Genomic DNA, 25,942 nt, shown 5'->3' with positions numbered 1-25,942 from the left:
GTCACGTCTGGAGGAAAACTGGCACCTTCCCTACGGAGAAGCATGGTGGTGGCAGCATCATGCTGTGGGGATGTTTTTCAGTGGCAGGGACTGGGAGACTAGTCAGCATCAAGGGAAAGATTAACGGAGCAGAGAGATCCTTGATGAAAACCTACTCCAGAGCGCTCAGGACCTCAGACTAGGGTGAAGGTTCACCTTCCAACAGGACAACGACCCTAAGCACATAGCCAAGACAATGCAGGAATGCCTTTGGGACAAGTCTCTGAATGTCCTTGAGTTGCCCAGCCAGAGCCCGTACTTGAACCAGATCGAACATCTCTGGAGAGACCTGAAAATAGCTGTGCAGCGACACTCCCCATCCAACCTGACAGAGCTTGAGAGGATCTGCAGAGAAGAATGGGAGAAACTCCCCAAATACAGGTGTGCCAAGCTTGTAGCGTCATACCCAAGAAGGTTCGAGGCTGTAATCGCTGCCAAAGGTGCTTCAACAAAGTACTGAGTAAAGGGTCTGAATACTTATGTAAATGTGATATTTAAGTTGTTTTCTTTTATAAATTTGCAAAAATGTCTAAAAACCTGTTTTTTGCTTTGTCATTATGGGGTATGGTGTGTAGAGGAAAAACAACAACAATTTAATCAATTTTAGAATAAGGCTGTACATTTACATTTACATTTTCGTCATTTAGCAGACGCTCTTATCCAGAGCGACTTACAAATTGGTGCATTCACCTTATGATAGCCAGTGGGACAACCACTTTACAATATATCAAAAAAAATGTTTGGGGGGGAGGGGGAGGGTAGAAGGATTACTTTATCCTATCCCAGGTATTCCTTAGAGGTGGGGTTTCAAGTGTCTCCGGAAGGTGGTGAGTGACTCCGCTGTCCTGGCGTCGTGAGGGAGCTTGTTCCACCATTGGGGTGCCAGAGCAGCGAACAGTTTTGACTGGGCTGAGCGGGAACTGTGCTTCCGCAGAGGTAGGGGGGCCAGCAGGCCAGAGGTGGATGAACGCAATGCCCCGTTTGGGTGTAGGGACTGATCAGAGCCTGAAGGTACGGAGGTGCCGTTCCCCTCACAGCTCCGTAGGCAAGCACCATGGTCTTGTAGCAGATGCGGGCTTCAACTGGAAGCCAGTGGAGTGTGCGGAGGAGCGGGGTGACGTGAGAGAACTTGGGAAGGTTGAACACCAGATGGGCTGCAGCGTTCTGGATGGGCTGCAGCCCAGCCAACGGCGAGTTGCAGTAATCCAGACGGGAGATGACAAGTGCCTGGATTAGGACCTGTGCCGCTTCCTGTGTAAGGTAGGGTCGTACTCTGCGAATGTTGTAGAGCATGAACCTACAGGATCGGGTCACCGCTTTGATGTTAGTGGAGAACGACAGGGTGTTGTCCAGGGTCACGCCAAGGTTCTTTGCACTCTGGGAGGAGGACACAACGGAGTTGTCAACCGTGATGGCGAGATCATGGAGCGGGCAGTCCTTCCCAGGGAGGAAGAGCAGCTCTGTCTTGCCTAGGTTCAGCTTGAGGTGGTGATCCGACATCCACACTGATATGTCTGCCAGACATGCAGAGATGCAATTCGCCACCTGGTTATCAGAAGGTAAAAGGAGAAGTTTAATTGTGTGTCGTCTGCGTAGCAATGATAGGAGAGACCATGTGAGGATATGACAGAGCCAAGTGACTTGGTGTATAGAGAGAATAGGAGGGGGCCTAGAACTGAGCCCTGGGGGACACCAGTGGTGAGAGCACGTGGTGCGGAGACAGATTCTCGCCATGCCACCTGGTAGGAGCGACCTGTGAGGTAGGACGTAATCCAAGAGTGAGCCGCGGCGGAGATGCCCAACTCGGAGAGGGTGGAGAGGAGGATCTGATGGTTCACAGTATCAAAGGCAGCAGATAGGTCTAGAAGGATGAGAGCAGAGGAGAGAGAGTTAGCCTTAGCAGTGCGGAGAGCCTCCGTGACACAGAGAAGAGCAGTCTCAGTTGAATGACCAGTCTTGAAACCTGACTGGTTTGAATCAAGAAGGTCATTCTGAGAGAGATAGCAAGAGAGTTGGCTAAAAACGGCACGCACAAGAGTTTTGGAGAGAAAAGAAAGAAGGGATACTGGTCTGTAGTTGTTGACATCGGAGGGATCGAGTGTAGGTTTTTTGAGAAGGGGTGCAACTCTCACTCTCTTGAAGACGGAAGGGACATAGCCAGTGGTCAATGATGAGTTGATGAGCGAGGTGAGGTAAGGGAGAAGGTCTCCGGAAATGGTCTGGAGAAGAGAGGAGGGGATAGGGTCAAGCGGGCAGGTTGTTGGGCGGCCGGCCGTCACAAGTCGCAAGATTTCATCTGGAGAGAGAGGGGAGAAAGAAGTCAAAGCATAGGGTAGGGCAGTGTGAGCAGGACCAGCGGTGTCATTTGACTTAATAAATGAGGATCGGATGTCGTCAATCTTCTTTTCAAAATGGTTGACGAAGTCATCCACAGAGAGGGAGGAGGGAGGGGGAGGAGGATTCAGCAGGGAGGAGAAGGTGGCAAAGAGCTTCCTAGGGTTAGAGGCAGAGGCTTGAAATTTAGAGTGGTAGAAAGTGGCTTTAGCAGCAGAAACAGAGGAAGAAAATGTAGAGAGGAGGGAGTGAAAAGATGACAGGTCGGCAGGGAGTCTAGTTTTCCTCCATTTCCGCTCGGCTGCCCGGAGCCCTGTTCTGTGAGCTCGCAATGAGTCATCAAGCCACGGATCAGGAGTGGAGGATCGAGCCGGCCGGGAGGATAGGGGACATAGAGAGTCAAAAGATGCAGAAAGGGAGGAGAGGAGGGTTGAGGAGGCAGAATCAGGAGATTGGAGGGAGAAGGATTGAGCAGAGGGAAGAGATGATAGGATGGAAGAGGAGAGAGTAGCGAGAGAGAGAGAGCGACGGTCGCGACTGCGCATTACCAACTGAGTAGGGGCAGAGTGAGTAGTGTTGGAGGAGAGCGAGAGAGAAAAGGATACAAAGTAGTGGTCGGAGTCTTGGAGGGTAGTTGCAGTGAGATTAGTAGAAGAACAGCATCTAGTTAAGATGAGGTCAAGCGTATTGCCTGCCTTGTGAGTAGGGGGAGACGGTGAGAGGGTGAGGTCAAAAGAGGAGAGGAATGGAAAGAAGGAGGCAGAGAGAAATGAGTCAACGGTAGACGTAGGGAGGTTAAAGTCACCCAGAACTGTGAGGGTTGAGCCATCCTCAGGAAAGGAACTTATCAAGGCGTCAAGCTCATTGATGAACTCTCCAAGGGAACCTGGAGGGCGATAAATGACAAGGATGTTAAGCTTGAATGGGCTAGTGACTGTGACAGCATGGAATTCAAATGAGGAGATAGACAGATGGGTCAGGGGAAAAATTGAGAATGTCCACTTGGGAGAGATGAGGATTCCTGTGCCACCACCCCGCTGACCAGATGCTCTCGGGGTATGCGAGAACACATGGTCAGACGAGGAGAGAGCAGTAGGAGTAGCAGTGTTTTCTGTGGTAATCCATGTTTCTGTCAGCGCCAAGAAGTCGAGGGACTGGAGGGTAGCATAGTCTGAGATGAACTCTGCCTTGTTGGCCGCAGAACGGCAGTTCCAGAGGCTGCCGGAGACCTGGAACTCCACGTGGGTCGTGCGTGCAGGGACCACCAGGTTAGAGAGGCAGCAGCCACACGGTGTGAGGCGTTTGTATGGCCTGTGCGGAGAGGAGAGAACAGGGATAGACAGACACATAGTTGACAGGCTACAGAAAAGGCTACACTAATGCAAAGGAGATCGGAATGAAATTAACTAAACATCTGGGGAAACGAGGCCTCCCTCACTAACCTTTAACTGAAACACTCAAATACAACTCTTCCAACTTCCATTTTAGAAATTATAATTGCTGTAATCTACAGTAGTTCAATGTTTCCAGGAATAGACTAACTTAGTTTATTCAGCTAGCTAACTTGGTACAGTATTCTTCTGTGAAAACCGCCCAGGGCACCATATCCTATGACGCCATAGCTCACTAGCATGCTAGCATCCAATAACACACGGTTTAGCACCAATACTTGGTTACAACAAACTACCAATGGATCATTCATGTCTGTGTCTAGTTCCTTTCATAACGCAGAAGTAATTAAACGTTGGCTAGCTAGCACAAAGTCAGTTTGAGTTAGCTACACAAGTGGACTACACACCTCGAATGTTCAGAAAGTGAAGCTTACGTTGCAAAATTCTCATTGACTAAAATGATACAGTACTGCTAGCTGGTAATGTTGGCTAGCTAGCAGTGGCTGCGGTGTTGACTGTTTGAAAATGTAGCTGGCTAGCTAACCTCGATAGTTTCTCTATACTACACCGTTGTCTTTGATACCAAGACAACTATGTAGCTAGCTAACTTTACACTAATCAAATCGTTCCGTTGAAATGTATTTAGCTGCTACAGTACTGCTAGCTGGTATAGTTGGCCAGCTAGCAGTGGCTGCGGTGTTGCTACCCGCAAGCTAGCTAGCTTTAATGGTCCAGGTAGTGGGTTAGCTAGCTAGCCTCGTGCTTCACCGGGCTCAGCCGAATACACTACAATACTTACCTACAATAACTACCTACAATAACTACCTGGATAAACTACCTACAATACCTAACTACAATACCGACCTACAATCTAAATGCATGGATTAAACTTTACTCGACACATATAAAGAAGAAGCCAAGCTTACCTCCCCGCTTAGAGGAACACAACCTCACCCCATCGCTCCTTACCAGCCTGTAATGTAACAAAATGTGGAAAAGTTTGAATACTTTCCGAATGCACTGTATGCCTATGCATACTGAATCACTTATACAGTACACTCATATGCACATACACAATCCACTCCCTCACTGTACCTACACTCCCAAACGGAAGTGTGATTATTCTGATTAACTTTAGTACCGTGGAACAGCGATAGCCATCTCATTGTACATGTCATATAAAGGAGGACTGTGTTCCTGGAGATCATCTTTCCCAGTTTCCCTTTAATTCTCTACTTCTTCAACATAATATATTTATTTATGACTCAGCCCTTTGTCCTTTTACTGTGGAAGGCCTTGGGAGTCCACAACCTTGAAACAGCATACCACTGGCGTAGCCAGAAATTAATTGGTGGGTGTGCCTGCAGACATTTTGATGGACCAACAAACATTATGCAATGAGTCAAAGAGAAAAAATTAATTAATAATAATATTTATAGCTAATCTCATGCTATTATACACATTTTGCCATGAGGCTGAGAGAACATTTTTTATTTTTAAAGCTAATTAAAGCTAAGATACAGTGGGGGAAAAAAGTATTTAGTCAGCCACCAATTGTGCAAGTTCTCACACTTAAAAAGATGAGAGAGGCCTGTAATTTTCATCATAGGTACATGTCAACTATGACAGACAAATGGAGAAAAAAAATCCAGAAAATCACATTGTAGGATTTTTAATTTATTTATTTGCAAATTATGGTGGAAAATAAGTATTTGGTCACCTACAAACAAGCTAGATTTCTGGCTCTCACAGACCTGTAACTTCTTCTTTAAGAGGCTCCTCTGTCCTCCACTCGTTACCTGTATTAATGGCACCTGTTTGAACTTGTTATCAGTATAAAAGACACCTGTCCACAACCTCAAACAGTCACACTCCAAACTCCACTAAGGCCAAGACCAAAGAGCTGTCAAAGGACACCAGAAACAAAATTGTAGACCTGCACCAGGCTGGGAAGACTGAATCTGCAATAGGTAAGCAGCTTGGTTTGAAGAAATCAACAGTGGGAGCAATTATTAGGAAATGGAAGACATACAAGACCACTGATAATCTCCCTCGATCTGGAGCTCCACGCAAGATCTCACCCCGTGGGGTCAAAATGATCACAAGAACGGTGAGCAAAAATCCCAGAACCACACAGGGAGACCTAGTGAATGACTTGCAGAGAGCTGGGACCAGAGTAACAAAGCCTACCATCAGTAACACACTACGCCGCCAGGGACTCAAATCCTGCAGTGCCAGACGTGTCCCCCTGCTTAAGCAAGTACATGTCCAGGCCCGTCTGAAGTTTGCTAGAGTGCATTTGGATGATCCAGAAGACGATTGGGAGAATGTCATATGGTCAGATGAAACCAAAATATAACTTTTTGGTAAAAACTCAACTCGTCGTGTTTGGAGGACAAAGAATGCTGAGTTGCATCCAAAGAACACCATACCTACTGTGAAGCATGGGGGTGGAAACATCATGCTTTGGGGCTGTTTTTTCTGCAAAGGGACCAGGACGACTGATCCGTGTAAAGGAAAGAATGAATGGGGCCATGTATCGTGAGATTTTGAGTGAAAACCTCCTTCCATCAGCAAGGGCATTGAAGATGAAACGTGGCTGGGTCTTTCAGCATGACAATGATCCCAAACACACCGCCCGGGCAACGAAGGAGTGGCTTCGTAAGAAGCATTTCAAGGTCCTGGAGTGGCCTAGCCAGTCTCCAGATCTCAACCCCATAGAAAATCTTTGGAGGGAGTTGAAAGTCCGTGTTGCCCAGCGACAGCCCCAAAACATCACTGCTCTAGAGGAGATCTGCATGGAGGAATGGGCCAAAATACCAGCAACAGTGTGTGAAAACCGTGTGAAGACTTACAGAAAACGTTTGACCTGTGTCATTGCCAACAAAGGGTATATAACAAAGTATTGAGAGACTTCTGTTATTGACCAAATACTTATTTTCCACCATAATTTGCAAATAAATTCATTAAAAATCCTACAATGTGATTTTCTGGATTTTTTCTCTCTCATTTTGTCTGTCATAGTTGACGTGTACCTATGATGAAAATTACAGGCCTCTCTCATCTTTTTAAGTGGGAGAACTTGCACAATTGGTGGCTGACTAAATACTTTTTTCCCCCACTGTATAGGTGTGTTTACTGTGATAAAGGCGCTAGTTATGAGCTGTCTTGTTTTCTAAATGAGCAAATGAAGTAGGCAGTGACATGGTTCATATAGCAATAGAAGCACAGTGACATGCCTCAATGCGGTCATATTCGTGGCTTATTGGGGGTGTGGCTTTCAGTTAGTTATTTTTGGCCATCCATCCCATGAGAGTGAATGTCATTCCAGTTCATTTGAATGTCATTCCAGTGCACTGCTTGCTATGAATTCTATCTGATTGTGTTTGCAGGTTTAGGTAAAAAGACAAATAATGTCCCGTTTGGAACACTGACAAGTAGAGATCATTAATCTGGCTGCAGCATAGGTTTACAATTGATTTACAACCCGTGGTTATAGCGGAACCATAATAATACTAATAACAGAGAGAAACATGGGTTTGGAATGGGGACTGACAACACTGGCTCTTCAATGCCCTGGTTACCAATGAATGACTCCTGAACTCTTAAACACTGCTTTGTTTTTTCCTCCATCACACTCCAGCAACAACCTCTAGTTATTCACTTATTCTAATGGATACTATACAGGACTGGATTTATTTCAAGTTCTAGTGATTCCTTCCATAGTAATCACCAGTTAGGTTTTAGAGAGCAGTATGTGAGTTCTAGACCTGGGCCCGTATTCACATAGCGCCCTACAGTAGAAGTGCTGATCGAGGATCAGCTCTGCCTTTTAGAACTTTATGAATGCGGTTATGGACACACAGGAGTTTATCCTAGATCAGCACTTCTACTCTGAATGGTTTATGAGTACGGGTCCTGTGTTTCCAGGCTGATACCAGGCTGCTACAGTAGGTCAAACAGTAGGAGGAGACTGGCTGTAATAATCAGGAAAAGACTGATTGAACTGATTACAGCCATGGCAGGCTGTGTAGGGAAGTGCGATTCTGGAGAGCAAGGACATTCCTTGGAATAGTTATCAAGGATCACACTGTAAATTCTAGTGAACAAAATGTAGCCAAGTCATTTCTCCTGTTTAAGATGAGAAAATGAAGAAACCCGCACTGCTCTTGCTAGTATCGCAGGCCTTGAGGATGATACGTAAAGCTTAATAAAGATCAGTGATACTAGCAAGAGCAGTGTGCGGGTTTCTTCTTTTTTCTCACCTTATTCAATTGTTACCATGCACCTGCAACAATGGTAGCTCAGATGTGCGAGTGCCTTTTGAATTTCTCCTGTTTACAAATGTATCGGGAATACAAATAAATATTCATAGTCAAACACACACAAGCCAATTCACGTTTAGTTTGATGGTACAGTGTGTTGGATTTCGTTGTGATTACAGTATATAAATCTGTATGTTAACATACTGTATGCCCTGTTTGTTTCTGTGTGTGTAGAAAGCGCTGAAGGGCCAGAGTCGTAACGTGGAGCGTCTGAGGAAGAAGATGAACGAGCAGGAGTCCTGGCTGCTATTACACTCTCCCACCATCCCCTTCCGCATCCACAACAAACATGGCAAGGTAAACTACTGCTGCCTAACCACTGGCCCTGGATAAGATCTATTTTGAGCGAATAGTGCTTTTTGAGGTCGTTTTGGTTCGATTATAACCAAATATAGTGTTTTGATCCGAGGGCTTTCAAAAGGGCCGCCAGTTGGCCATCCCTGACTTACTGCATGTATTTTCAGGTAGAGATAGCTCACGAAGCAACTGCTTTCTATCCCTCTCGATTGCACGTTTTTTCTCTCTGTCGCCGTGCCTACACAGACCGGGCAAGTAGGTGCGCAATGGATTATGGGCATTGTCGTTAATTACCATGTTTTCTGCACTGAAGTATATAGAATATTGGCCTGTTGGAAACTTTAGGTTACGGTATGTAACCCCAGTCCTCTGAAGGAGATGAGGGAGACGTCTCACTATGGGACATGCCCTCTTTTGCCCGTCATTGGTTGTTCAATCATGCCTAACAGGCCAATCAGAGCTTTGTATGTAATTTTCACTTCAACACTATTGACAGATAAAGGTAACCTAATTTTACAAATTACACTGAAAGATTATACTTTGCGATCATTTATTAATCAGAAATCAACAGAAATGCAATTCCGTAGTGTGTAAAAAATAAGTACACCCCTAGCTTCAATAGCTGGTGTTGCCCCCTTTGGCTGAAATAACTCCATGTAGACATTTCTTGTTTCTTGTAACTGTCTATCAGTCTCTTACATCGACTGGTCAGTCTCACTCTTCTTTACAGGACTGCTTCAACTGTGTCATGTTCGAAGGCTTTCTTGCATGCATGGCCTGCTTCATGTCCCCCCACAGCATTTCGGCAGGATTGAGATCTGGGCTTTGACTCGGCCATTCCATAACCCTCCATTTCTTCTTTTTGAGACATTCTGTTGTAGCTTTGCTTGTGTGTTTTGGATCATTGTCCTGTTGCAAGAGCCATCTTCGGTTCAGCTTCAGCTTTTTGACAGATGGCCTCACATTCTCCTCAATAATTCTCTGGTACAATATGGAATTAATGGTTAACTCAATGATGGCAAGTTGGCCTTGAGGCAGCAAAGCAGCCCCAAACCATAATGCCACCGCCTCCGTGCTTTACAGTTGGTATGAGGTTCTTTTGTTAAAAGGCAGTGTTTCGTTTTCGCCAAACATGGTGTCTGGCATCACGGCCAAACAACTCCACCTTTGACTCATCTGTCCAGAGCACATTGTTCCAGTAGTTTTGGTCTTTACCCAGGTGTTGTCTGGTAAATGGCAGTCATGTCTTGATATTATTTTTTGAGGGCAGAGGCTACTTCCTTCCTGACCTCCCATGCAGGGCAAGTTTGTGCAGTCTCTTTCTGACAGTTAACTCATGCACTTAGATTGTGGCAAGAGAGGCCTGTAAATCCCTTGATGTTACCCTGGGGTTCTTAAAGACTTCTATGAGCATCTTTCGGTCAGCTCTTGGGCTGAATTTGGTGGGACTACCTGTCCTAGGTAGATTGCCAGTGGTCTGGAATTTTCTCCATTTGTAGATGATCCGTTGGACAGTGGAATGATGTACTTCAAATTGCATGGAAATGGATTTGTAACCCCTCCCAGACTCATGGTCATCAATAATCTTTCTTCTGAGGGCCTCGGGCAGGTCTTTTGATCTTGGCATGATGTGTTACCACACACCCATATGGTTAAGACCAAACCAGACCAAATTTCTCATCTTTATGGAAGGCTGGACCCTCCCAAATTAGTCTCTAATGATTTTGTAATAATTTTTGGGGCACCTGATTCTAATTTTTGCCATTTTATGTCATGGTAAAGGTAGGGGTGTACTAAAGTTTTTTTGCATAAGGAAATTGCATTTTGTAAGTAAACATTATTTTTTGTGTGATTTGTTAAATTGGGTTACCTTTATCAGTGAATGTGGTTGGAATTTAGCTCAAATATCTGTGTGTCCCCCCCCAAAGAAGAAAAAAAACCTTTACAGGGGGTGTATTTATTTTTCACATGACTGTAACACCCTGCACTGCTCTGGTTTCCTCATTCTAAGAACTACCTCTTACACGAGTCTTGCAAGAGAGGCAATCTGGTGTGATGTCTCCTTCAGAGAACCGGTGTTACATACCGTCACCCCAAAGTTCTCTTTCAGTCGACTCGGTTCGACATCTCACTATGGGACACGTGCAAAACACCCCGATTGCCAATAGCCCGTTTCCTGAGAAGCCTGTTGTGGTACATGGTAATGTACCTGATCCATCCTACTCAGCTCCAGGGTGCGCCTGGGAGGGCGCGGTAATGTCCAGGCGATAGAACCTCACAAAGGAGTAAGGGGAAGCCAAACTAGCCGCCGTACAAATCTCCAAGACGGAGATGCCTCTGAACAGTGCCCATGACATGGCAATTCCTCTAGTGGAATGTGAATTGACACCCAGGGGAGACTGCAATCCCCGACAACTGTACGCCTTGGCGATATCCTCCACTACCCATTGGGAGAGGCGTTGTTTGGACAAAGCCCTACCCCGAGCAGGGTTGGCAGAGGGTGAAAGGAAAGAGGTCAGTGGCTTGACTACTATAAGTCATGGGAACGACCTTAGGAATGAATGCTGCGTTAGGACGTATCATAACCTTGGAGTAGATGGGGGCAAACTGAGTGCATGAATGATCAACCAAGAGCACATGAAGGTCGCTAACACGCTTGGCCATAGCCAAGACGAGCAACAGGGCCGTCTTATAAGACAGAGTCTTAAAATCCACTGTCTCCAGGGGTTCAAATGATCGCCTGTAAGCAATGTTCCCTCTAAGCTGCGTGCTGAAATATCAGCCCACAGAGAGAAGCTCAAGATTGAACTTCACTCAACATTCTAGGGCAGTGGTCACCAACCGGTCGATCATGATCTCCAAGGCATCCCTAGTCGATCACCAAACATTTCTGTAAAAAACCCAACGATATAGCCTTGTGTTCGTATTTTTTTATTTGCCTCGGGCTGTTGGTGGTAGGTGCACCGAATTCAGCTGCCCTGCGCGCCGGGTAGGCGAACTGTTTTGAACCATTTCATGTGTCTGAAGTTACAAATTCTGCCTTCCCGGCTGGCCCAGAGAGCAAATCAAGTGCACTATAGGCCAGTCGATGGTTGTACGTCAGGACTCTTAAGCCTCTCTCCCATAGGGGGGCTATGGCGGCTTCAGCACACTTTATGAATGTCCGTGGGGAAAGGGACAGACTGAATGGTAAGGTGAGATATTCAAAGGCTATGTCCTCGTAGGCGAACATTAGATATCTCCTGTGTGTAGGATAAACGGCAACATGGAAATAAGCATCCTTGAGGTCTACTGTGGTGAACCATTCGTTTGGCCGAATTGATTCTAACAGCATGCGATGCGTTAGCATTAGACATCTGTAGACTCAGATGGTTGTTGAGGTGCCATAAGTCCAGGATGGGGCGTTTATGATCACTATGTTTGATGTACAGTTACAAGATGACATGGCATCATAGCCTGGGTTTCACTGAACAGAATGAGCTTATGTTTGTCTATAAATTATGTTCGCTGTGGAACACGCACCTGAATACACTCATGACTCCTTTCTATGCGCACCAAAATTATGAGCTGTTTCTCTGAATTGCCTTGTGAAAACCTAAAACTGTAAGATCATATTTTATTGGCAATAGAACAAGCTTTCAGATCATGGACCGTTTTTGGATTGCGTAAGCAACAACAGTAATTGTGTGATGGTGATTTTCGTGTTATGTTGCACCTACCCCACATTGTCCAGGAATGGTCAATGCGGCAAAAAGTACAGTAAATGTCAAATGCACATAAAATCAACAGTGTAATGTTTGGATTCAGTCTTGTGTCAGGTGTCCTCATCTTTGGTCTAATAATTTTCCCATTATCTCCAAACTGTTCAGTTCAATTGGTACCATCGTTATGCATATGTTTATCATACACTGCTCAAAAAAATAAAGGGAACACTTAAACAACACAATGTAACTCCAAGTCAATCACACTTCTGTGAAATCAAACTGTCCACTTAGGAAGCAACACGGATTGACAATACATTTCACATGCTGTTGTGCAAATGGGATAGACAACAGGTGGAAATTATAGGCAATTAGCAAGACACCCCCAATAAAGAACTGGTTTTGCAGGTGGTGACCACAGACCACTTCTCAGTTCCTATGCTTCCTGGCTGATGTTTTGGTCACTTTTGAATGCTGGTGGTGCTTTCACTCTAGTGGTAGCATGAGACGGAGTCTACAACCCACACAAGTGGCTCAGGTAGTGCAGCTCATCCAGGATGGCACATCAATGCGAGCTGTGGCAAGAAGGTTTGCTGTGTCTGTCAGCGTAGTGTCCAGAGCATGGAGGCGCTACCAGGAGACAGGCCAGTACATCAGGAGACGTGGAGGAGGCCGTAGGAGGGCAACAACCCAGCAGCAGGAACGCTACCTCCGCCTTTGTGCAAGGAGGAGTAGGAGGAGCACTGCCAGAGCCCTGCAAAATGACCTCCAGCAGGCCACAAATGTGCATGTGTCTGCTCAAACGGTCAGAAACAGACTCCATGAGGGTGGTATGAGGGCCCGACGTCCACAGGTGGGGGTTGTGCTTACAGCCCAACACCGTGCAGGACGTTTGGCATTTGCCAGAGAACACCAAGATTGGCAAATTCGCCACTGGCGCCCTGTGCTCTTCACAGATGAAAGCAGGTTCACACTGAGCACGTGACAGACGTGACAGAGTTTGGAGACGCCGTGGAGAACGTTCTGCTGCCTGCAACATCCTCCAGCATGACCAGTTTGGCGGTGGGTCAGTCATGGTGTGGGGTGGCATTTCTTTGGGGGCCTGCACAGCCCTCCATGTGCTTGCCAGAGGTAGCCTGACTGTCATTAGGTACCGAGATGAGATCCTCAGACCCTTGTGAGACCATATGCTGGTGCGGTTGGCCCTGGGTTCCTCCTAATGCAAGACAATGCTAGACCTCATGTGGCTGGAGTGTGTCAGCAGTTCCTGCAAGAGGAAGGCATTGATGCTATGGACTGGCCCGCCCGTTCCCCAGACCTGAATCCAATTGAGCACATCTGGGACATCATGTCTCGCACCATCCACCAACGCCACGTTGCACCACAGACTGTCCAGGAGTTGGCGGATGCTTTAGTCCAGGTCTGGGAGGAGATCCCTCAGGAGACCATCCGCCACCTCATCAGGAGCATGCCCAGGCGTTGTAGGGAGGTCATACAGGCACGTGGAGGTCACACACACTACTGAGCCTCATTTTGACTTGTTTTAAGGACATTACATCAAAGTTGGATCAGCCTGTAGTGTGGTTTTCCACTTTAATTTTGAGGGTGACTCCAAATCCAGACCTCCATGGGTTGATACAATTGATTTCCATTGATAATTTTTGTGTGATTTTGTTGTCAGCACATTCAACTATGTAAAGAAAAAAGTATTTAATAAGATTATTTCATTCATTCAGATCTAGGATGTGTTATTTTAGTGTTCCCTTTATTTTTTTGAGCAGTGTATTTCTTCTGTAAGAAACATTTACTTTTAGCACTATCCATATAAGCCAATTCCCACAAGTGTAAAGGGTTGATGCTTAGGTTTGACGTTAGGGTTTGGATAATCTGACCCTAAATCTATGGTTAGGACTATGTCCATGATTGCAATGTTGATGTACTGTTATTTTTCCACCACTGGAGGGAGCTGCTTTCCTATAAAATGTGATTTCCACTTTTTCCTGGAAGTTTCCCACTGTTTTGTCCTCAGAGCTACCTGTTCCTCCTGTCTTCAGACTATGAGAGGTCAGAGTGGAGGGAGAGCATCCAGAAACTACAGAAGAAAGGTACAGAAGGAGTCTATGTACATAGACATGGAACAGTGGTCAATTTAATCATGTTTACATACTGTTTTGCCCATTTCATATGTATATACTGTATTCTAGTCAAGGCCATGCTATTGCTGTACAAATACTATTTTATCCTACGTATTCTTCAGATATACTACATATTCCATCCACATACTGTCCATAATGGCTACACATCCCATCACATATTTATACTCCGGACTCCGACATTGCTCGTCCTAATATTTCTACACTTCTTAATTCCATTCTTTTACTTTTAGATTTGTGTGTATTCTTTTGTATTGTTAGATATTACTGCACTTTTGGAGCTAGGAACATAATTAGTTCGCTACACCTGCAATAACATCTCCTAAATATGTGTATGCGAATAATACAATTTGATTTGATTTGAGAGTGAGCAGAAGGTGATATTTGTGTCTTACCACTATCTATGTTTTTTCACAACTGTACCATGGATTCAATGCCTTCAATGCAATTGCACATTATACAACCTATAGCCTGGCTTTATGTTCAGGGTTATTGACGGTGTATTTCTGTGTTTGTCTTCAGATCTGCAGACGTGCCACTTGAACTCTGTAGAGCTGCAGGTCCTCACCAGCTCCTGCTTCAAACTCCGAACCGTCCATAACATCCCTGTCACCAGTAATAAAGATGGTAGGACACACACACATACATTTTCCTTTCTACTTCCTTTCCCCTCCGTTTTGAGTTAAAACCCGCAAACACATCTACTTTCTCAGCACAAAAATATAAATGGGTTGGTAAGGAATCAAGGTTACAATGTGTTTCTCATCTAGTGGTAACCTGTGCCATGGCATGCTGTGTGTGTGTCCTCTTTCCTAATCCTAGCCTGCAGCTGTGTGTGTTCAGTGGTAGGTGAAACAGTGGGCAGGACTACTGAGAGACTCAAACAGTCATGCTGAAGACTCAAAGCAATCATTACATCTAGACTGTGTGTGTGTGTTGCAGCAGAAGGGTTCAGATGAGATGTTTGGATTGGGGTGACATTAAAGCCATCTGGCAGCCCCACTGTGAGTTCCCAGGATGCACTGGGGGACAGGAAATGGCAGGGAGACTCTCAGTTTACACACACAGATACAGGAAATACACACACACATAGACAACACTGTTATACCACGTTACTCACACGGTCCCACATTAAACAAACTAGAAAGCATTCATAAAGTCTTCATAAACACTATGCGCCACAAATAACACACACTGTTATACCACACCACTATTCTATTCACATCTGACTGTGTGTTTTCATGATTTGCTTCTACAGACCTTAGAGATGCAATAACTGGACTTCAAAAGAGAAACATGTTTTCTTGCAAGGCAATGGCTTTGCTTACACTGAACGATACGTTATCTTCCTAGACCTCGTATACTAAGTTGGATATCATGTAGTCTAAATCTAAATTGGCTACAGTATTTGCAAGTCACATATATATTTTCTGAGTCAGGCCACAGCATTTTAAACCCTTGATTACAGACAGTGATATACACTGAACAAAAATATAAAAGCAACATGCAACAATTTCAAACATTTTACTGAGTTACAGTTCATGTAAGGAAATCTTTCAATTGAAATAAATTAGGCCCTAATCTATGGATTTCACGTGACTTGAATACAGATATGCATCTGTTGGTCACAGATGCCTTAGAACAGGGTTCTTCAATTCCGGTCCTGGAGGGCCGAGACATCTCTGTTTTTCATCCTCTCCTTCTAATCAGGGGCTAATTCAGACCTGGGACACCAGGTGAGTGCAATTAACTACCAGGTAGAAATAAAAAAACTGAAGTGTTTCGGCCCTCCAGGACCGGAATTGAAGAACCCTGCCTTAGAAAAAGGTAGGGGCTTGGATCAGAAAGCCAGTCAGTATCTAGTGTGACCATCATTTGCCTCATGCAACACGACACATCTCCTTTGCATAGAGTTGATCAGGCTGTTGATTGTGTCCCGTGAAATGTTGTCCCACTCCTCTTCAATGGCTGTTCGAAGTTGCTGGATATTGGCGGGAACTGGAACACGCTGTCGTACACGTTGATCCAGAGCATCCCAAACATGCTCAATGGGTGACATGGTTGGTGAGTTTGCAGGCCATGGAAGAACTGGGACATTTTCAGCTTCCAAGAATTGTGTACAGATCCTTGCGACATTGTGCCATTAATTATCATGCTGAAACATGAGGGGATGGCGGCAGTTGAATGGTACGACAATGGGCCTCAGGATCTCGTTTTGGTATCTCTGTGATTGCCATCAATAAAGTGCAATTGTGTTCGTTGTCCGTAGCTTATGCCTGCCCATACCATAACCTCACTGCCACCATTGGGCACTATGTTCACAACGTTGACATCAGACATCTGCCCGGTACAGTTGAAACCGGGATTCATCCGTGAAGAGCACACTTCTCCAGCGTGCCAGTGGCCATCGAAGGTGAGCCATTTGTCCACTGAAGTCGGTTACAACGGCGAACTGCAGTTAGGTAAATACCCTGTGAGGACGACGAGCACGCAGATGAGCTTCCCTGAGACGGTTTCTGACAGTTTGTGCAAAAATTATTTGGTTGTGCATAGGGCTGTTGCGGTGACCGTATTACCGCCACACCGGCGGTCACAAGTCATGAAGGATGTCAAATTCCACGTGACCGTTTAGTCAGGGTAATTAGGCTTCTCCAAGCTCTGATGCTGCTGCTGGTCATTAGTAGCCTACCAAACTTACTAACTGCCTGGTATTCAGCACTCTATTGTCCCTCTAATCACTCTGACATCAATGCAAATGTTTTCGAAAATCTAATCAAACATTTCTCCCGGAATTACGGGAGAAAACAGAGTGATGGCCACTAATAAAAAGGAGGAGGATCCCATCAGCTTTCTATAGGCTAGGCCTACTATATTTATTTCTCAACTTTCCTAATATTAAGCTCATTGCTTATATTTACAACAGGAGTATAGCCTACCTGGCTGGCATGAAAATAAACCACGGGGAAAAGCATCCTCCATTCGCTTTTTAAGTGCATAGATGACATGTATTTTTTCCTGCTGCATGATAATGGTCCATTCTAAATCAAAACAAATTTCACACATATATTATTTAGTGTATGTAAAGACTGTTTGAGTCTCTGCCGGGGCGGCAGGTAGCTTAGTGGTGAAGAGCGTTGTGCCAGTAACCGAAAGGTCGCTGGTTCTAATCCCCGAGCCGACTAGGTGAAAAATCTGTCGATGTGCCCTTGAGCAAGGCACTTAACCCTAATTGCTCCTGTAAGTCGCTCTGGATAAGAGCGTCTGCTAAATGACTAAAAATTTATAAAAAATGTAAAAATTAAATCAGGAATAATCTGATGAGTGACAATATTAGCCTATCACTTGTTAATTATACATTATCACTTGCATAAGAAACAATGGCTTTTTTTTGGGACTTGTTCGAATCATAGTAGCACACCTCACGTAGCCTAGCCCATAGGCCTATATGTTTTGTAACACAACTAAAGTGGCCAAATAACTTGTTAAAATTAAGCACATTAATCCGCTTTACAAGGTGTGTAGAGCCTAACTGGCATATATAAGCAGCGCATATGTTTCAAGTTTGGGGAGGATAATTTTCACCATAAAAATGCACCTTTATAATAAAAGCATTACATGCATAATTGCATTTGCGGTCACTTTTGATAATGGTGTTTTCCGCTAATGGAACATTTGCGCTTATAGCCTACTACCATGTGCGCATTGCTGCGCTTATAATGTGAAGAAATAGCCTAATAGTTTATCAACATTTTAAGCTAAACGTTCTGATCTGTTGCGTCAGCCACATTGCATAAAAATTGTTTTTTTGATGCTAGTGGTTGTATTAAGTTGGGATCTATCGCATCCCAAAACTGTCCCAGACTATGTTTGGAATATTTATTTCTCGCACAGAATAGAGTAGGTTGACTTTTGTACTATGGGGGATAGTAGATTGACATAGGCTAGTGCTTTTGCTGTTCGTTAGGCCTACTCATCTTGTTGGCTGACAAAAAGTAAATGTGGACAGTTCTTCCAATATCTTCAATATGCACCTCGGAATTGGATAAGGACGCGTGCAGTTGCGTCCCCGATGTGGTTGTCTTAACTTGTAGCCTGTGAGAAAGACTGAGAGCCGTGTGAGTGAGAGATTCTTTGGATTGCGCAGCACACTCAGGGAGTGCATTACAGCCACAAAGGGGATGCCGCCATGAAATTCGAGGCGTTATCAAGTTCATATCAAATTGTGAATGAGAGACAATTGGAGTGTGTACAGTCTGTGCAAAAAACAAAGCAGAGCTCATGCCTTTCAAGCAACTTTTTTCAAATCATCATTAGTCTAAAGTTACGTTAATAACTCTAAATTAAGCATATAGGAATACCTATTTCTTTGTTAACCACTAAACACAGAATAGCCGCATGTGCGCACTCCCTTAAATCATTTAAATCAATCATTATCACTCCCAAATAATGGATTTATTGTGAAGGTGTAGGCTATATTACATGGATTTATTAGACTTTTAAATGTAGATGTTCCAAAGGTCTGCATCAGTGTCTTGAAGGCTATGTGTGGAAGCCAGGAGATGCTAAATGTGTTTATGTTAATTAACGGTCAATTACCGTGAGACCGACAGTTATTTGCTTGACAATCACCGGCTGACGAAATTTTGTGACCGCCACAGCCCTAGTTGTGCAAACCTACGGTTTCATCAGCTGTCCGAGTGGCTGGTCTCAGATGATCCCACAGGTGAAGAAGCCAGATGTGGAGGTACTGAGCTGGTGTGGTTACGCGTAGTCTGCGGTTTTGAGGCCGGTTGGACATACTGCCAAATTCTCTAACGCGACGTTGGAGGCGGCTTATATTAGAGAAATGAACATTCAATTCTCTGGCAACAGTTCTGGTGGATATTCCTGCAGTCAGCATGCCAATTACACGCTCCCTCAACTTGAGACATCTGTGGCATTGTGTTGGCCTTTTATTGACCCCAGCACAAGGTGCACCTGTGTAATGATCATGCTGTTTAATCAGCTTCTTGATATGCCACACCTGTCAGGTGGATGGATTATCTTGGCAAAGGAGAAATGCTCACTAAGAGGGATGTAAACAGAATTTGAGAGAAATAAGCTTTTTGTGCCCATGGAAAATTTCTGGGATCTTTTATTTCAGCTCATGAAACATGGGACCAACACACTTTACATGTTGCGTTTATATTATTTTTTCAGTGTATTTTGATGGTACAGTGCTGCCCCTTGTGTTGAACTGAAGTACCGCTCCTGGCTGGCACTGATCGTTCCTGATTGTTTACAGTCAGTTTGTCAAAGCAACTCCCTTTATACTGACATCAAACACATCTGTTCTCTCTCCAGTTTAGAGGGGGTCTGAAATGTCAATAAGCAAAGCAAAGGTTTACAGTATTTCTCCTTTAAAGTCACTTTAAAGCACAGTATGGCAAAGACTCCGGCTCCAGTTCATTGGCAGAACATGCTATGAAATGTAAGGAGTAGCGGAGGGGGTGAAATAAAGACCAGCTGGAGGAGGAATGTGACCCCCTAGTTCCCATGGCTCTTTCTGACACGACACACAGGCCATTACAGGGACCAGGTAGAAGCAACTAACCACAGATCTAGACTCAGATTACTATAACTCTGATCCTAACCTTAACCATTAGGGGGATATAGGAATACACATTGACATGTTATTGCTATCATCTCCTTTAGTGAGTCTTATTGTTGTGGTTAAGATAGACATAATAACATCTCTGATAATTAACAATGGATGGGGGAAATGAAAGATTACAGTCTAGATCTTCTCTGCCTTCTCCCTCTCTCTTGGTGGCATGACCTGTCTGTGACTGTCGTGGTCAAAAGTTTTGAGAATGACACAAATATTAATTTTAGCAAGGTCTGCTGCCTCAGTTTTTATGATGGCAATTTGCATATACTCCAGAATGTTATGAAGAGTGATCAGATTAATTGCAATTAATTGCAAAGTCCCTCTTTGCCATGAAAAATGAACTTTGCAATTAATTGCAAAGTCCCTCTTTGCCATGAAAAATGAACTTAATCCCCAAAAAACATTTCCACTGCATTTCAGCCCTGCCACAAAGGACCAGCTGACATCATGTCAGTGATTCTCTCATTAACACAGGTGAGAGTGTTGACGAGGACAAGGCTGGAGATCACTCTGTCATGCTGATTGAGTTAGAATAACAGACTGGAAGCTTTTAAAGGAGGGTGGTGCTTGAAATCATTCTTCTTCCTCTGTTAAACATGGTTACCTGCAAGGAAACGCGTGCCGTCATCATTGCTTTGCACAAAAAGGGCTTCACAGGCAAGGATATTGCTGCTAGTAAGATTGCACCTAAATCAACCATTTATCGGATCATCAAGAACTTGCTCAGGAATGGCAGCAGGCAGGTGTGAGTGCATCTGCACGCACAGTGAGGTGAAGACTTTTGGAGGATGGCCTGGTGTCATGAAGGGCAGCGAGGAAGCCACCTCTCTCCAGGAAAAACATCAGGGACAAACTGATATTCTGCAAAAGGTACAGGGATTGGACTGCTGAGGACTGGGGTAAAGTCATTTTCTCTGATGAATCCCCTTTCCGATTGTTTGGGGCATCCGGAAAAAAGCTTATCCGGAGAAGACAAGGTGAGCGCTACCATCAGTCCTGTGTCATGCCAACAGTAAAGCATCCTGAGACCATTCATGTGTGGGGTTGCTTCTCAGCCAAGGGAGTGGGCTCACTCACAATTTTGCCTAAGAACACAGCCATGAATAAAGAATGGTACCAACACATCCTCCGAGAGCAACTTCTTCCAACCATCCAAGAACAGTTTGATGACGAACAATGCCTTTTCCAGCATGATGGAGCACCTTGCCATAAGGCAAAAGTGATAACTGAGTGGCTCGGGGAACAAAACATTGAAATGTTGGTTCCATGGCCAGGAAACTCCCCAGACCTTAATCCCATTGAGAACTTGTGGTCAATCCTCAAGAGGCGGGGGGACAAACAAAAACCCACAAATTCTGACAAACTCCAAGCATTGATTATGCAAGAATGGGCTGCCATCAGTCAGGATGTGTCCCAGAAGTTAATTGACAGCATGCCAGGGCGGATTGCAGAGGTCTTGAAAAAGAAGGGTCAACACTGCAAATATTGACTCTTTGCATAAACTTAATGTAATTGTCAATAAAAGCCTTTGACACGTATGGAATGCTTGTAATTATACTTCAGTATACCATAGTAACATCTGACAAAAATATCTAAAAACACTGAAGCAGCAAACTTTGAAGACCAATACTTGTGTCATTCTCAAAACTTTTGACCACGACTGTACACATACAGTCCATAGCACCATACATACACGTGACATATTGTTTGTCCAGGGCTCAGTACCTGTCCAGGGCGTGACCCGGTGGGCCTGCGGGGATCTCCATACAGGCCTGCTCCAGTTTCAGCCAATTATGTTTACTGAACAAAAATATAAATGCAACGTGCAACAATTTCTAAGATTTTACTGAGTTGGTTGAGAGAATGGCAAGAGTGTGCAAAGCTGTCATCAAGGCAAAGGGTAGTTACTCAAATATAAAATATATTTTGATTTGTTTAACACTTTTTTGGTTACTACATGATTCCATATGTGTTATTTCATAGTATTGATGTCTTCACTATTATTCTACAATGTAGAAAATAGTAAAAAAATAAAGAAAAACCTTTGAATGAGTAGGTGTGTCCAAACCTTTGACTGGTACTGTACATAATCCATGTCTCAATTGTCTCAAGGCATAAATATTCTTCTTTAACCTGTCTCCTCCCCTTTATCTACACTGATTTGAAGTGGATTTAACAAGTGACATCAATAAGGGATCATAGCTTCCCAATACTTGAAGACCAATACTTGTGTCATTCTCAAAACTTTTGACCACGACTGTACACTGTCTGGACACGCTATGCGTGTGTTCGTGTGTGTGTCTCTTTCAGGCATTGGTGGATTTAACAAGTGACATCAATAAGGGATCATAGCTTTCACCTGGATTATCCTGGTCAGTCTTTGCCATGGGAATGTTTTGTACACTCAGTGTATATGTGTATTAAAGTAGTTAAAGTTTAGTATTTTGTCCCATATTCCTAGCACGCAAGTATTACAGTGCATTTGGAAGGTATTCAGACCCCTTGACTTTTTCCACATTTTGTTACGTTACAGTGGATTAAATCAATCTACACACAATACCCCATAATTGCAAAGCAAAAACAGTTTTTTAGAATAAGAAATATATAAATATATATCACATTTATATAAGTATTCAGACCCTTTACTCAGTACTTTGTTGATGCACCTTTGGCAGCGATTACAGCCTCATGTCTTGGGTATGACGCTACAAGCTTGGCACACCTGTATTTGGGGAGTTTCTCCCATTTCTTCTCTGCAGATCCTCTCAAGCTCTGTCAGGTTGGATGGGGAGTGTCGCTGCACAGCTATTTTCAAGTCTCCAGAGATGTTCGATTGGGTTCATGTCCGGGCTCTGGCTGGGCCACTTAAGGACATTCAGAGACATGTCCCCAAAGCCAGTCCTGCGTTGTCTTGTCTGTTTCTCATGGTCTGAGAATCCTTTAGGTTCCTTTTGGCAAACTCCAAGTGGGCTCTCATGTGCCTTTTACTGAGGAGTGGTTTCCGTCTGGCCACTCTACCATAAAGGCCTGATTGGTGGAGTGCTGCAGAGATTGTTGTCCTTCTGGAAGGTTCTCCCTTCTCCACAGAGGAACTGGAGCTCTGTCAGAGTGACCATCGGGTTCTTGGTCACCTCCCTGACCAAGGCTCTTCTCCCCCGATTGTTCAGTTTGGCCGGACGGCCAGCTCTAGGAAGAGTTCCATTTAAGAATGATGGAGGCCACTTTTTTTGGGGGGGACCTTCAATGCTGCAGAAATGTTTTGGTACCCTTCCCCAGATCTGTGCCTCGACACAATCCTGTCTCGGAGCTCTACGGACAATTTCTTCGACCTCATGGCTTGATTTTTGCTCTGACATGCACTGTCAACTGTGGGACCTGATATAAACAGGTGTGTCTTTCCAAATCATGTCCAATCAATTGAATTTACCACAGGTGGACTCCAATCAAATTGTAGAAACATCTCAAGGATGATCAATGGAAACCGATGCACCTGAGCTCAATTTCGAGTCTCATAGCAAAGGGTCTGAATACTTTATGTAAAAGTATTTCTGTTTGTTATTATTTATACATTTGCTAAGATTTATAAACCTGTTTTAGCTTTGTCATTATGGGATATTTTGTGTAGATTGAGGGATTTTATTTTATTTAATCCATTTTAGAATAAGGCTGTAACGTAACAAAATGTGGAAAAAGGGAAGTGGTCTGAATATTTTCCAAATGCACTGTACATCAAGCTTGTGACGCTACAAACTTGTTGGATGCATTTGCTGTTTTATTTGGATGTGTTTCAGATATTTCTTTGCCCAGTAGAAATTAATGGTATATAAAGCATTTTTATATTTTGGAGACACTTTTATTGTAAATAAGAATAGAATAATGTTTCTAAACACTTCTACGTTCATGTGGATGCTACCATTTTAAATGCAATAATGTTTCATACATAGAGTTATTTTCAAAGAGCTAGCTAACAACAGCAAGTGCGCTGCAATAAAAAAACAGTTCCAGATTATGATGATTTTAAATGTAACTTCTTGTTGAAAGTTGATCTTGAAAAGGGCAATGCTAACAAATTAGCAACAACATCCTTTTCAATAACACCTGCTGCAACCGCTGCAAACTAGCCTACAACAAAAGCTAACTAGATCCTAGGAAAACTACTGCTTGCTATTGTGCAGGGACCTGTCAGCCTTCAAGAAGGCAGAAGTTTTCATATGTTTTTGTAAAAACAGTCCCACCCATTACAAGTCAAAATGTGATTGGTTGATTCCACTGTCACTTCAAAATTCTGCCCTAATTGTCACGACTTCCTCCGATGCTGCCTCCCCTCCTTGTTCGGGCAGGCTTCGGCGTTCGTCGTCACCGGCCTTCTAGCCACTGCCGCTCCATATCTCATCATTCCATTTGTCTTGTCAATAACACACATATTCCCCTCATTAGTACGTGTTTAAGTGTTCCCTCTGCCTCCTTGTCCTTGTGGGTGGTTGTTCATTGTGAGGATTAGTAGCTCGGGTTGAGCTCAGTATTTTGTATTGCCGGGGTATTTTCCCCGTGTGCATGTTTGTTCCAGTGCGCCTGTTTTGCGCACTGGACTGGTTACGCTGGATTAAGGAATAAACTCTGTATACTGTGATTTACCCTCCTGCACCTGACTCCTTCAAATCACGCATCAAACTAATACAGTTGAATGGCAGATGCCTTCTATCTAGCTTCTGATTGCCTAGCCAATGGCTGACTTAGCTAGCTATATTTATCTCCCCAGAGACCACCAAAGAAAAATTCTGATTGGATCTTTTTTTCTCTTCAGTATTAACCCTTTCCTTTCCAACAAAAACTGAAGAGATTAAATCAGAATACCATTGAAAATAATAATATCATTAGAAATCATTGAAATATTATTGAAAAGATGATTTTAAAACTACAACAACTATTTTTATAAATCCTTAGCCCTTATCTGAAGGCATAGAAGGCCCTAACCCACTGTGTTTGGGTTAGTACTAATTTGTAGAGTGCCCCCTCAGCATGCATTTCTTTCACCGTTCTGAGTGTCTAAAGAATCCATATGTTTTTCTGAAATATGAACACTGAAATATTTTGAACTCCTATGGTGGCGATTTGACAAAATTACAATCATGATCTTGAATTGGACTCACATTTTTCTCTGACCCCTCGTCCCCCTCACAGTTTTGGTCTTGATTCGGACTCGATTTGCTCAGGTCTTGGTCTTGAATCGGTCTCGCTTTAGATGGTCTCGAACGCAACACTCGTGTCAGTGTGTGTGACATGAAGGTAACAGTGTGTGCTATAGAATCCTCTCATCTTCCTGCTTTCACATGGGGCTTTAGTTTATCTGAAAAAGTATCTACCTGAAAGAATACCTCACACACGCACACTAACACACACACCATGGACCCTGGTCAAAAGTACTGCACTATATAGGGAAAAGGGTGCCATTTGACACACCCTCGAGGTAATGAGAATGTGTTGTCCCAGGCCACATCCAGGTCACTGATAATGAGTGTGACAGACAGTGACTAACTGTGTTGTGTTGTGTGTTTCAGATGAGGAGACCCCAGGCCTGTATGGATTCCTCCATGTGATCGTCCACTCTGCCAAAGGCTTCAAAGAGTCAGCCAGTAAGTGTCTCTCCATCATACTTGGCTTATACTGCTCATCACCATTCGGCATCTGCTCATCACCACCCGTCTGTTGGTGGGTGTGTGTCATGATGGTTAGAGCGTATCATTTACAGCTTGTGTCGCATCACAACAGAGAACAATAAGATTACAGCGAGAAAGAGGTTAGGTTTCCCCCTGTCTGTCCCTGCACACTGGTTGTCTTTCCCAAAGTAAAGCCTTTTACAAAAAGCCACAAAACAGACCCCCAGCACAGAGGTAGAAGTTACCCTCTACCATTGAAACAGGGTCAGGTATTATTTCATCCCCCTAATGGTTAAGGATTTAGAGTAACGGATATGTGTTTAAATTTTTTTGACTAACTTTTTATTTATTTTAGTCATTTTTCTCTTTCAGAAGGGGGGTTACAGGTACAAAAA

The 25,942-nt window shown here is 44.0% G+C and overlaps 1 protein-coding gene across 7 annotated transcripts in view; it reads left to right on the top strand.

The window, feature by feature from the left end:
- LOC121579445 (active breakpoint cluster region-related protein) overlaps nucleotides 1-25,942 on the top strand; it is a 242,135-nt gene that overhangs the window by 122,453 nt on the left and 93,740 nt on the right. For all 7 annotated transcript variants that reach the window (XM_041894042.1, XM_041894041.1, XM_041894044.2 and 4 more), the window contains 4 exons: nucleotides 8,264-8,386; nucleotides 14,117-14,192; nucleotides 14,763-14,867; nucleotides 25,449-25,523. In XM_041894042.1, the coding sequence (XP_041749976.1) occupies nucleotides 8,264-8,386; nucleotides 14,117-14,192; nucleotides 14,763-14,867; nucleotides 25,449-25,523 (379 nt within the window). The remainder of the gene's footprint in view (nucleotides 1-8,263; nucleotides 8,387-14,116; nucleotides 14,193-14,762; nucleotides 14,868-25,448; nucleotides 25,524-25,942) is intronic.

Source organism: Coregonus clupeaformis, chromosome 13, assembly GCF_020615455.1.
Source record: "Coregonus clupeaformis isolate EN_2021a chromosome 13, ASM2061545v1, whole genome shotgun sequence".
Classification (NCBI taxonomy): domain Eukaryota; kingdom Metazoa; phylum Chordata; class Actinopteri; order Salmoniformes; family Salmonidae; genus Coregonus; species Coregonus clupeaformis.
The sequence above is the reverse complement of the archived record's forward strand: the minus strand, read 5'-3'. Positions and strand labels throughout refer to the sequence as shown.